Source organism: Chroicocephalus ridibundus, chromosome 4 (assembly GCF_963924245.1).
Source record: "Chroicocephalus ridibundus chromosome 4, bChrRid1.1, whole genome shotgun sequence".
NCBI lineage: Eukaryota > Metazoa > Chordata > Aves > Charadriiformes > Laridae > Chroicocephalus > Chroicocephalus ridibundus.
This window is the reverse complement of record NC_086287.1, coordinates 94,446,731-94,459,722: the sequence shown is the minus strand read 5'-3', so window position 1 is coordinate 94,459,722 and position 12,992 is coordinate 94,446,731. Positions and strand designations below refer to the sequence as shown.

Sequence of the window (12,992 nt, the reverse complement as noted above, 5' to 3'; positions counted from 1 at the left end):
CATACAGCAGCTGTATGACAAGACCTCACCTCAACTACCTGCTTCATACAAATTCTGACCTCTGACTGTTTTTAATAGCTCTTCATTCTAGCCACTGGTATCATAGTCTTAATTCAGCAGTACCGGCATTTTAGCTGATCTCAGAGCGTGGTGATACACTCCCAAGTAAAGACTTACTGAACAAAAGCATACAAGGCAGGAAAGACATTACTTACTTGACTAACTTGAAAAACACATTACTTACTTGACTAATTAAAACGAGCCAGCCATATTGTTCCCCTGGTTTTGTAACGACACAAGCAGATCATCTATTTTCTCAATATTCTGATTGGTTGCCATAGCTGACGGTAGCGGAGGAGTCTCAGATATCTGCTGGGAGAGAAGCGTTGGCACTGCCGCTTGTCCCTCACTCTGTGGCTGACCTGGCTGACTTATAGCCATCAACTCATCCGGCAACGTAGCTGGTCCAGAAGTTAGCAGCTGCCCACAGTCTGTAAAGCGGTAAGTGAAGAACAAAGGACCGTTTAAATGAGGTTAATTTGCCAACTTCTTTACATACATCCGTATTGACTATAAACCACGCAGAAAGTCAGACGCACTTTTGTTCACGTGACCACCTTTGCTCGCCACTCTCCCAGGCTGTAAGCACAAGTTCATGGTGTACGCATTGAATACATACAGTATTCATTGTATACAGTATTCACTGAATACATCCAGTACAGAGTCCATATCTCTGTACTATGACCAAACACGACCAACACCTCAAACAGAGGACAATACTTAGCTAGAAGAAAACCAAAACGCATGGCATAAGTGTTGAGTATGGCCATCCTTTGTTGTTATTTGTTAGTTACAGATGTGTCACCTTCAGTTCAGCCAAGGTATCCACTAGCTCTTCTATAAATCTGCAAATGGTGTCACATCTCCTATCGCTTTCTAGCATTATCTTCAGTTTCACGGAAAGGCTTGGCTGTACATGGCCTGACTGTCAAAGGGCTCATACAGCAAAGCACATATTCAGGTACAACCACAGACCAAGTATAGAACTATGGCTTTATGTCCAGATCTTTTATAAGACGCTACAATCATCATCTGCATCTGCTGCTTCTGGAACTTCACAGGTAGGTACACAGCCCTTTACCGGCAGACGAAAGGATCTACGTCCCAAAGGACTTGTCACAGAGGCCAGATTCAGAGACGAGATATGGAAAAGCACAGGCTTATAAAGTTAAAGCGTTTCAAATACACTTCAACAGACACTCTTCTGGACTACACAGCTCCAAAAATCCTTGCTTTTCTTCAACAATGGCTGGAGAAAAGTCATTGCATAAATTGTGGAAAACAAATGCAGCAAGAGAAAGATTAGTGGAGCTGTCTTAAGAGGGCACAAACTTTTTTTTTTTTTTTAAACTGTGTGTATATTTATTCTATATATTATATGTGTTGTTAATAATATTTAATACATATATATTATATCTATACTTTATATAGATATAAACACAATTCTAAAGTGGTTTTGTCACATGTTAATCCTAAGCGTAAGATGACCAACAGGTATTTAAGCTCAGAGTTCTCATCAACATCAGCAACATTCACAGCAGTACGACAAATACGTATATACTCAATTGTACTGCTACATTACTTATTCCAGATATTTTATTTTTTTTTAAATATCGCTGAACTGAACAATCATCGTCTTGTAGAGTCCAACTAGTAGCTCTTCTAAACTGTAAACTCAGAATCGGGCATCTACCACTTACTGTTTTGAATGCCGAACAGGAATATTCCTGATGTTTGCTGAGATGAGGCAGGAGAATTCTGCAGCTGGTTGATAGCACCTCCTGCCGTGTTGTGAAATAAAGAAGCCTGTTGCTGTGGAGGAGAAGCAGTTCCTTGCATTCCCGCCATGCTGTTTTGAGAAGAGTACAGCGGAGACTGCTGCAGCTCTTGCTGGCTCATCGTATTCTGCAAGGCAGACATGGAAGCTGAAGAGATGAAGAGGGTGACTTGTTGCTCTTGAGAACTTGGTGACCCTTGGACCAACTGAATCTGGGGTGAGTTATGGAAGATGGCTGGCTGCTGTGCTTCAGCCTGGTTGGATCCAGGATTCTGAAGAGAAGACACTGTAGTCTGACTCTGGAATTGCATGGGCTGCTGCTCCTGGTTCATTGATGCCATGTTAGTCTGGGGATGAAAAATGGACTGGCCTTGTTGCTCCTGATTGGTAACTGGGTTTTGATTTGGATTGAAAATCATGTTCTGCTTTTGAGACGCAATTGTACTCATTGTGTTTTGATTACTGAACATCATGTTCTGCTGTTGCTGCTGCTGCTGTTCTTGAGACGGAGGGCTGCTCTGCATAGCAACTATCGAATGCTGAGGCTGGAAGATGGCTCCTTGTTGGTTCTGGGGAATTGAACTGGACTGGATGGAGCCTAATGACACTTGAGACTGAAACAAACCTTGCTGAGCAGGCTGAGTCTGGGGCTGTTCTTGGGGAAGCATAGAACTCTGGATGTGAGATATCTGCGTCTGCTGTGGGAAAGAAGTCTGCTGTTCAGTGTTTGCTGCTGTCTGAAGAGGAGAAATGGAATTTGCGCTTGTAAAGAACGACATCTGTTCCTCCTGAGTTGCAGGGTTGTTCATTGAACTCTGGGAAAGGAACATGTTAGCAGACTGCTGGTCTTGAGGAACTGAAGAGCTCTGTAATACACTCATGGTGTTCTGCGAGTGGAACATTGGAGGCTGCAATTGATCTGAGGAATTAGTACTGGTCTGGTTGTGGACAATGGAATTCGGACTGCGAAAGATGGAGCCTTGTGCTTCCTGTGATATATTTTGAGCATCACCAATAGGATTCTGCGAGTGAAAAAGCTGAGCTTGTGAATGTGGAGACTGCTGCATGAAGCTTCCCGACTGAATAGACATGATTTCTCCGCCTTGCTGGAACAGACCACCTCCTTGTTGTTGAGTTCCACTTGCTTGAACAGTCATCATGTTTTTGGTAGATGAAAAGAGATTAACTTGAGATTGACTTTCTCCACTGTGCTGCATTTGAACCATGGTCTGAAATACGGTACTTTGCATCTGTTTACCCTGACCTGAAGCTTCTTCTCCATCTGCAGAATTTGATGCCTGAAACATAGTCGGTCCGTTGTTGGAGACCTGCTGCTGAGCAGTAGGAGTGGTCTCACTTCCAGAAACACCAGGAGATGAAGAGAATAATTCACACTGCATTTGCATGTCTTCGCTTGTTGATAACCCACTCATTATGTGAGAAGCCTGCTGGTAAACAGGTGACTGCTGGAGGGCTCCGTTCCCTGAAGTTGTTGAAGAGAACAAATCGGACTGCATCTGTGTTGCAGCTTGGCAAATGTTTTGTTGGATTCCTATCACCATTGCTGCAGAAGTCTCCATCGCCTGCTGCTGCTGCTGCTGCTGTTGTTGCTGTTGATTGGACAATGCGTTTTCAGGCTGTGAGTGAACATTTTCAGCTCGTCCAGGCAAAAGGTTCTCTGGTCTGGAATGGACAGCCGTGTCTGATGAGGAAAATATCCCAGAACTGACACTATTTTGTATCTGGCTAACTTGCTGAAAGATATCTGCGTTTAGCTGATCTTGAACATCCTCACTGCTGTCTGAACCAGAAAATAAAACAGAAGATAACTGCTGCTGAGCTTCCAATACCTGCTGCACCAAGTCAACGTTTCTATTGCTGCCCGTGGCAGTGTTAGTCGGAAAATTTCCAGCTTGCAGTTGCTGTATAGTGTTCTGTAACTGACTCACGCCGCTTGCTGATGAGAAAATACTTGATGAAATCTGTTGCTGCAATGCCTGTGCTGGTTCTGAGAGCGTAGACTGTTGTTGTTGTGATGCGTCAGTTAATTGTGACAAAGTGACTACTGTGCCATCCGATTGCAAGACCTCCCTGGTTTGGGAATCTCTTGTTTGGAACTGTGCAGCTTGCTGCAGTAATGCATCACTGTTCTGCAGCTGACCCGGAGTAGAGACCGCTGAAAAGCTACCAGGCTGGGAAATGTCCTGTGTTTGGATAGTAGTTAGTGACTCTGGATTAAACACCTTCGGCTGTATTTGTTGCTGGTTTTCATTTTCAGAAGGTAAATGGGAAGCAGAAGTTGATATGCTGGACATACTGTTGTCCAATGTTTGTTGAGTTGGTCCAACCACACTTGAAGCCTGAAAAGAGCAATACGTTGAGCAATTCATTAAGCTTACTCACGTTGTGCTTACAAAATTTCCACCAACCCACCGTGCTCAGGAACGATCAGACGTAAGATTTGATGGCTATGTATCTCTCCATACACAACCAACCAAGCGAGCAAGTGACTACAAGTGGAAATGCTACTTCAAGGAAGGAGTCAAGATACAATTTAATGAAAGCAATGCTAGGAAGTGATTAAAATAATATTCTTATACTATTTCTGTGTCACAGGGGAAAAAAAAATATCTTAGTTTCACTAACCAATCAATCTGTTTGAATGTGGGAACAAGAGAAGTTACTTTCAAAGGCAATTGTCTATTATTTCAATCATGCTCCACGATCATGTTTTGCCCAGACCCATCTCAGACGTGACATTTTCCCTGTGTGTTACCCCTCTCCACTGTTAGAACATGGACTGATGGGCAGATGTCACTAAAACTATTAAAGCTACTGTCTTCAGATCGCAATCAAACTTACCTTGAAGACAGGGGGAGATCTCTTCTCTGCACTTACTTCCATTGGAGCCACATCTTCATTCTTAATCATACTGCTTGGCATGAGTGGAGTTATCAAGGCACTAGGAAGAATGTTTACCTTCTCCAGGTTACAACCAGTGGCCTTCACTGCTGCAATCACAAACAACAATAAAAGGAGGGCAATGAAATGTTAACATTCACTATACGAAGAGTGGGTTTCCAGTGGTGGCCAGCTTCCCATCTTACTTTTCAGCCCTACCTAAGAGCTCTCATTCTCATATCAGACGGTAACACACAGAGAGACCATTGCAATCATTTGAATATGTCAAATAATCCTAGAAAAAACTGAAACCTTCAAAGTTTATCTTTAAGATTAACACCAATGCCACGGTTTTGTTTTTCTTTCGTTTTGTATCTTTCTAGACCAGGACAGCCATTCACCAACTGCTTAATCAACAAACATAAAAGCTTAAGACATCTTTCCACAAATTAGCAGATTTTAAACTTTACTGCACTTTAACTGTACAACTTCTCTATCTCATTTTGAAAAATGTCTGTTTTCAAGATAATCACGTGAACAGAGTGCTCAAAGCACTCAGACTGTATTTTTATTCTTTTAAGGACTAATCTAGTAAGAACTTGATAAATCTGCATACCAGCTCTGTAGGAAGAACAAGTTATTTTGCCTTGGCGGTCTCTAATTTTCTATTTTTTTCTAAGTAGGAAGGTGGCTTCTTAAAATGAATTAGATCTTTTTAGTTTTATATTTGTCCTGAACCACATAAAAAATATTACATAAGCTATCTGAGCTCTTTGCTGTAAATAAAATTAAATTTCTTGATTTCAAATACTGCTGAAATTGGAGCTTAAAACAAACCAATGGGAAAGCCTGTAAAAAATATAGTTCTGTAAGTACTTTTAAGTAAATTAAAGACTTAATCTTCAACATAAAGCAACGGATCTCCATGTTTTAAACACATTTAAATCTTGCAATAACATGGCAGTAAAATTTCTGCAATTTCTATCAACAGTATGCCATGTCCTCAGTAACGGTCCTTGTGTGTTATTCTATGCAAAACCAAACACACTCTCCTGAAATGTTATTTTCTGTCTTCAGCAATAAACCCTCAGCCGTCAGTATGGCAACAGTTGTCAATATACCCAAATAAACTCTTTCCCTCCTTCTTTGAACGCACAGGTTTGGGGTGGCTCCAGGAGCCCCGTGACCTGCCGCGTGGGGCTGTGCTGCTGGCAGGGAACGCGATTCGAGTGCGACTACTCTAAAATACATCTATTTCAGGACAGCTAGTCACACAGTGCATTTAAGGACAGCAGTCAGTATTTCTCTATACCGTAAGTCACAATTTAAACACTTTTCTCTTCTATGTGTTTAATCGTGTTGTGTTCATTGGGAACAACCAAAAAAAAAATTAAGTAATTTAAAAAAATCCCAATGGCATATGGATTGCATTGCAGCAATGGTATGTTCGTTCATAGTGACATATTTGGTTGGAAGAATAAAAAACACCCTGAGATTAATAATGAAAAAGAAGTTTCAAAAGCAGAGAAACATGGTTGGGTTTGGTCTTTTACTATGTTTTTGTAATACACTGAAGTTTAGAACTTCTGAGTAGTTACCATCTTATCAAGGCATACACACCCTTTTTCCCTTTTCTCCCAACGCCGGAAACTGAAACCATCATTAACCACTTAAAACCAATGCTCCAGCACCACTTCAATGCTAGAAGGCAAGGACCTGGACTGAGTGGTTGTCCCTGTACCTCCATCTTCCCCAAGTTTTAGAGAACAGCTTAGAATTTTAAATTTCTTGTCTTGAAATGTAACTTGTCATTGAGGTCCGTCAAATCTGCAGTCTCTTGAAATGTTACAGCTAAGCACCTGCAATGGCTTTGGGAAGCCACGTTTTGGTTTTTTACATATGCAGCTGTTGCAGTAGGAATTATTTTAAGGAATATTCACAGATACCCGAGACAAAGATTCCAATTGCCTGTGATAGGAAGAGAGAGGCCCTGTGGCTCAGTACATAACTGTACGTGACCCTGGCAACAACCGCTTACTCTATTTGGCCAGGGCTGCTGGAAACGATGGCACTGAAGAAATTATGAATTCTAGGATTTTGCTCCCCGTGAAAGGAAGCAGGAAGGAAGCGGCAGCCCACTGGATCCCCACCTGGTCTTTGTCATCTCAGAACCACGAGGAAGGACGGGCTGGGACATACGCAGAGACAAAGTACGTAACGCAGACAAAATTGCCTGACCTCTGGTTCATGATCAACCCAGAGTAGAATAGGTACGGGAATAAACTGTCAAAAAAGAGCCGTCTAGCAGAAACGCCACACGAGAACGTGAATTAAGACTTATCGCATAAATTAAATGGAGGACATAAAGCCACAGAAGTAGCACATTGTTTTCTTATGCACAGCAGATGTTCTCCTGAAGCAGTTGGTACATTCCCTTAGTTAAGGGAACTCCAACGAGACTACATGGATGCCAGGCTTGGCCTGATGCATCAGTTATTATTTTCCTCATCTTTTTAACCTTGCTACTAGAAGTCTTACCAGTCCTTTTATCAGCTTGTTTCATTGCCCTAAAGATTTTTGCATATTTCTCCCCCAAATATTCTCTGCAGGTTTAAACTCATCATATCTTGTATTATCCTCCCTAACAAGTTGTAAAGTCAACTTGTAAATATATCCCCTGCCAAGACCCAGCTATTAACTTCAAACACGAGCTTCACGATTTTAACCTGAAGCTATGGATTCCTATCAAACTTGTGATCACATTGTTAATTTGCTTACCTTTCAACCTGCTTTCTCCAGCGCCAGCTATGGAAATTTCCATTAAGCTTTGTACACTACCATAGTTTTAACAATCAACTAAAAAACATTTCCTTCCTCTACTTTATTTCAATATCGGAAGGATCAATTCACTTCACACTTGAAAACCAGGCATACTTAGAACTTGGACCCTCAGAACAAAGCGACAAAGTTTGCGTGGGCAGAATGGTCAGAAAAAAAACCCCAAACCCAAAACACCTCACTGAAGGGAATAAGTTGAAACTGCCAGAAGAAGCTGAAACTGCCGGAATTAGCATTCTTAACTAGACCCCCTGAAAGCAGTCTCATAAAACCACTGGAAGCTTCTGAAAAATACCGCGTTGGCACCTTCGTGTTTTTCAGTACTCGGTTCTTACCCCACCACCACCTTTATGTGTGTTTTTGCTGAAATTAACACTACACAGTTTCTAAATCATCTGTATTAACTGCCATCTTAGGCTTCTTTCTCTTTCTTCTTCCCTTGCAAGCGTATTAAATGAAGATTAGACTGCAGGGCCTGAGGCATGAGAACAGACTATTTATTTATATTTATTTTTTTTTGCGAAGTTTTTGTTCTAGACTAGCTCACGTGAAAATATACTTAACGGACTACAGTTAAGACAGTAAAATATTCAGAATCAGAAAAGAAACCTCACTGTAAGAATAAGGCAGATTTTATAAGCACAGACTTATCGTCACAGGATGTCTGATTCATAACTCCAAATTTGGGTAGGAATTTATAGTTAAATTATTAACAGCAATGATAAGAATCAATTTAGTACCTTTTATAGCCTCTTCAAAAGAACAATGTTGGGCTGGGCTGGAGATTTCCTTCTTCACTTTAACATTCAGAGTACCAGCTGTTGAGACAAAACACATTGAAAACTTCCTTATGTTAAAACAACAAGCAAGCAAAAAAACAAAGCAAACCAAAACAGTTACTTAAAGAAATTAAGGTTCTTTGAAACCCAGAGAAACATTCTGAATTGTACATAAACGTTGTTTGTGTCTGTGAATGCACCAGTGATCAGAGTGCCCACAATACCATTTCCACTTCCAGAAATAAAAGAGCCAGTCAGCAACTGCACTGTGTATTGTAATATAGATAAATAAAAATACATTATATGGTCAAACGTCAACATTCCTTAGGATAAAGCTTGATGCTATTTTTTGGTTATATTTGGTGCGCTCTATGCAGTATGTCTACTTTTTTTCCTGCTCAGCTTCATTTTAAACTAGATTTAAACTAGATTTTAGACAAATTATACTAGAAATGGATGCTATTTTATAAGAACAGCTGTCTACATGAAGCTGAAATTTGAGCTTCTTGCCACATAAATGAGAAAACCCAAGCCTTTAGATTTTATCATTTAACATAGCAAACCTCACCAGCAAGAGGAGTTTGAAAAGGTGCACATTATTTAACATTTCTGCTGTACGGACTAAATATTATGAAAACAGAACTGGGATGCTCAGCAGGTAAAACTGTCCATTCCTCCCCTCAGTTCTCTATTTTACTTACATGTATCTGGAGTGTACGTAAATGGTTGCACATCGTGCGATCTTCCAGCATTGGTCACCACATATATTCCCACAGAAACAGCTGAGGTTATTTGCTGGTCATGATATGGTGGCACCTTCACAATAAGGTGATTCTGCAATACAAAATAGTAATAATAATAATAAATATTAGAAACCTTACTTCATTACTACTGACCTTATTTGTATTTACATCCATCAAAAGAAAGAAACAGACTGATAAAATACCATAAAAAGCAAAGACGCTGAGTAAACATAATTTCAGCAACTACATTGTGCTAGAAGAGAGATTTGAGTAATCTGCCTAAATGATGCTCACTGGCAACTGACAGCTTCGATTGAAGGCGAAGAAAGGAAAGACATATCAAGTCCAGTACTTTAAACATAAGCTTATGCCTAACAAGCCTTACTAAACTGCAGTCAGTTTGCCATCAAATGCTGCTGGACTCAGAGGCTTCACTGTTCCGCTGAACCAGATCTTCGTATTCAGTGTGCACAGGAGGAGGATGCAGTTTCATGTTACACTTAAGCAGATTTAAGACTGAGCAGACATCAAAAAATAGGCTTGCAATCATTTATCAACAGTATTCGCGGCGAGCGATCTGTCTACTCCCCAACTGTCTATCCCGCTAGAAGTGAGAAACCATTTCTCCCAGTGCATGATGGAATACTGCCTTCAGAGGTGGGAGCAAGATGACGTTTGTCAGACATCACCTACATGTAAACTTCTCTAGTTTCAGTCCAGCAGTCCTTAAAGACACTTAGTTGTGTCAAAAATAAAAAACAAATATTTTGGACAACATTTCAAAGCGGAACAGAAATTCAGCCAAGTATAAAGACTATGGCATAGACGACAGACATCATATTCTTCCACTCAGTTGTAATCTAACGTGTCCTTAGGAAAGCTACTGGAAAACTGTATTAGGGCTTTTAATTACAGTGTATGCAAGGGCAAAGACTTGCTCACCAAGGTCAGATACCACGCACCTACCATGGCATCTAAGTTCTCAATTAGAAATTGAACAATTATACTTGTGTAAACCCAAAACAATGATATTCTACCAGACTCACTAAAGAACTTATTGAAGGAATATTATTTCTAGAAATGCACAGGAAGAGGGAAAGGCTTATTCGATTTTTCTTTGGGAACAGAGTCCGAGTCTTTTTTTGGTAATAATAATAAAAATACAGAAGTACCTGATGAAATAATTCCATGTCTATTTCGGCTTCTGCCTTCCAAGAATTCTCATCTAGATGGAAGTTAAAAAGCATAATTTATCGCACATCCATATAAAGCAATAAAGCAATTTATTTTAGTGCCTTTGATTCTCCTTCCCTGTTTGTTCTCTACAACGAAACCTTATCAACCAACCTAAACCCAAATACGTTCTCTTCAGCACCCCAAGCCATTATTGCTTTCACACTAACCAGAAACGTTCTCTTGGAAAATCACTTTTGTTCCCTTTAGAAAGTTCTTGCCAATCAGAAAAACCTCCTCTTCGCCCTTCACCGAACAACTGTGCAGACTTTTCTTTAGGATCTCCGGAACTCCTGCTGGTTGAGCTGCAATTGAAAAAACACATAGTTTGAAATCAAGAAGATATCAACATCTAAAACGAAAAGCTTTTGGGTTGGAATTAGAGGATCTTTAAGATCCCTTCCAACCCAAACCATCCTATGATTATAAAGGAAAGAACAAAATAATTCCTGATCTTCTTTCTTTATTCTATCATTCATGACAAAACTTTTCAGAAGGTAACTGTTTCTATTATTTCCTCACTAAATGCAATGACCTCATAAAAATCACACTTAGGTGAACGATTCAGTAATATTTTCCCTTTTCTCCTGCATTTATTAAATCTTCAAAACAAAACTTTCAGTGTCTGAGCTAAAGCTCAAGAGCTGTTCAGGAGAGAAGAAAATTTGGTTCTGTAATTTCCTGGCACAGAGCGCGATAAACAGATGCATCAGCCCTTAGATACAGCTGAAGCACACTTCAAATCCATCCTTAAGCTAAAAGGACGTTTTTATGAAGCTTATTTTGGTCTGCTATGCAAAAGGGTAGAAGTAGTAATTCCCATATTACCTGTTTTTTCACAGGTTTTTTTACATGATGTAGCTTTCTGGCTGGTGCAAGAACTAACGCAGGGCTTTTGAGCAGCCTGGTCTAGGGGGAGGTGCCCCTGCCCATGGCTGGGGGGTTGCAACTAGATGATCTTTAAGGTCCCTTCCAACTTTCTATACCCATATACCCATTTCTATGCCTTTCTATACCCATATACATCAGCGAATACAAATCCTTCCAGGAATGGCCTCTCTGTAGTTGGGGATTATAGCAATTTATATCCTATAAACTAGCAAAGAGACTGTGGCTTCCAGATACACACCCTGGAAATCTCTGCCTCTCAGCCACTGGGTCAGATGACGATTTACATAACATTATTGCAAATTGTCTTTGCTGCAAACTATTTCTATGCTTCTTAGACCATAAATCAACTAAGACCATACGTGTTAAATGAAAATGATTCCCACAGACAATATAAATACATACACACATACATTTTAAAATAATGTCTTTTGAGTTTGTCACATTTAATACGATATAAAATAATTCCAGTTTCCAACAAAGGTTTCTCAAACACCTTTTCTATTCACCATAAAATCCTAGTGGCATGAGCTTGTCCTTGCGCGGTGCACTGACGTGGCTCACTTGTAGTGTTTAATAACAGTATTCTCTGGGCTTACTACGTAGAACAACATACATACTGTAACACTCCAAATTATTTAATGACCTTTCAGAAAGGATTTTTCTACAACTGTTGCAGTGGGTTCCTAGGCAACCATTACGCAACTACTAAATATGCTCAAGGCACATGAACGTCTGAAAAGAGTAACTGGATTTCGGTTCGCTAACAAGTTATCAAAGCCTATTTAAATCGTACACCTCCACTAAAGAGCCTGCATCTACTTCATGTCTCTCCTGTGGTTTGAGGAACACTACTGAAACTTTGACAACAATGTTAGTTATAAAACACAACAAAACAGGCTCTGGTGAGTGAAAATGTAAACCCTGTTATGAGAAGGTAGAGTACACATCTGTAATATAATGTATGTACCAAACAAACCAGATGTAATGTGCTGGAGGAGATGATTTATATAAACAAATAACTTAAAAATTCTATGCCATGCTGACCAGCCAGTATATATGTTCCAGCATTACTGGGTTGGCTGAGGTCTACTGCAAGTCACTGTAACTTCAGGGAAAGTTAAGACCGCAGAAAAGAGAATCCAGAAAAACAAGTCTGGAAAGAACCTCAAAAATTCCCCTCCCAACCTTTCCATCATGATCAGTTTTACCCACATCATTCCTCAAAGACACGAGTCTAAACAGAGCATTTTGTTTCTTTGTTTTAGACTTCCAGCAATGGAGATGCTATAAAATTGCTAGGAATCTCTTAGCAATTTACACAATTAGGAAGACTTTCTTATCAACTCACCAAAACCCAGCTTGCTAAAAACTAAACCAAATTACTCTTCACTGTATTTATTTTTAGAACTTTATTTACGGAAGGACTACTTTTATTTCCTTCTTTCCTTCTTCCTTTTCTTCTCACGTCCCTTAGCATGTCATCATTCCGATATACTGGAACACTGGAACATACATTGAAACCCTGGCCCAGGTTGCCCAGGGAGGTGGGAGATGCCCCATCCCTGGAAACACTCAAGCCCAGGCTGGACGGGGCTCTGAGCAACCGGATCTAGTTGAAGAAGTCCCTGCTCATGGCAGGGGGTTGGACTAGGTGGCCTTTCAAAGGTCCCTTCCAGCCCAAACTCCTCTATTCTATATTCTGCTTTTTATTCACTGCCCGTATCTCAAAACATAGCTACTAATGTTACAGATATAAGCGGAGGCATTCAA

The 12,992-nt window shown here is 40.2% G+C and overlaps 1 protein-coding gene across 3 annotated transcripts in view; it reads right to left on the bottom strand.

The window, feature by feature from the left end:
- NFAT5 (nuclear factor of activated T cells 5) overlaps nucleotides 1-12,992 on the bottom strand; it is a 71,629-nt gene that overhangs the window by 4,655 nt on the left and 53,982 nt on the right. For 2 of the 3 annotated variants that reach the window (XM_063334926.1, XM_063334928.1), the window contains exons 7-13: nucleotides 10,502-10,636; nucleotides 10,271-10,323; nucleotides 9,057-9,189; nucleotides 8,317-8,394; nucleotides 4,700-4,848; nucleotides 1,761-4,197; nucleotides 245-491 (exon numbers count right to left, since the gene is read on the bottom strand). In XM_063334926.1, coding sequence (XP_063190996.1) covers nucleotides 253-491; nucleotides 1,761-4,197; nucleotides 4,700-4,848; nucleotides 8,317-8,394; nucleotides 9,057-9,189; nucleotides 10,271-10,323; nucleotides 10,502-10,636 — 3,224 coding nt within the window. In that variant the 3' untranslated portion in view covers nucleotides 245-252. The remainder of the gene's footprint in view (nucleotides 1-244; nucleotides 492-1,760; nucleotides 4,198-4,699; nucleotides 4,849-8,316; nucleotides 8,395-9,056; nucleotides 9,190-10,270; nucleotides 10,324-10,501; nucleotides 10,637-12,992) is intronic. The other variant, XM_063334927.1, reaches the window with a different exon arrangement.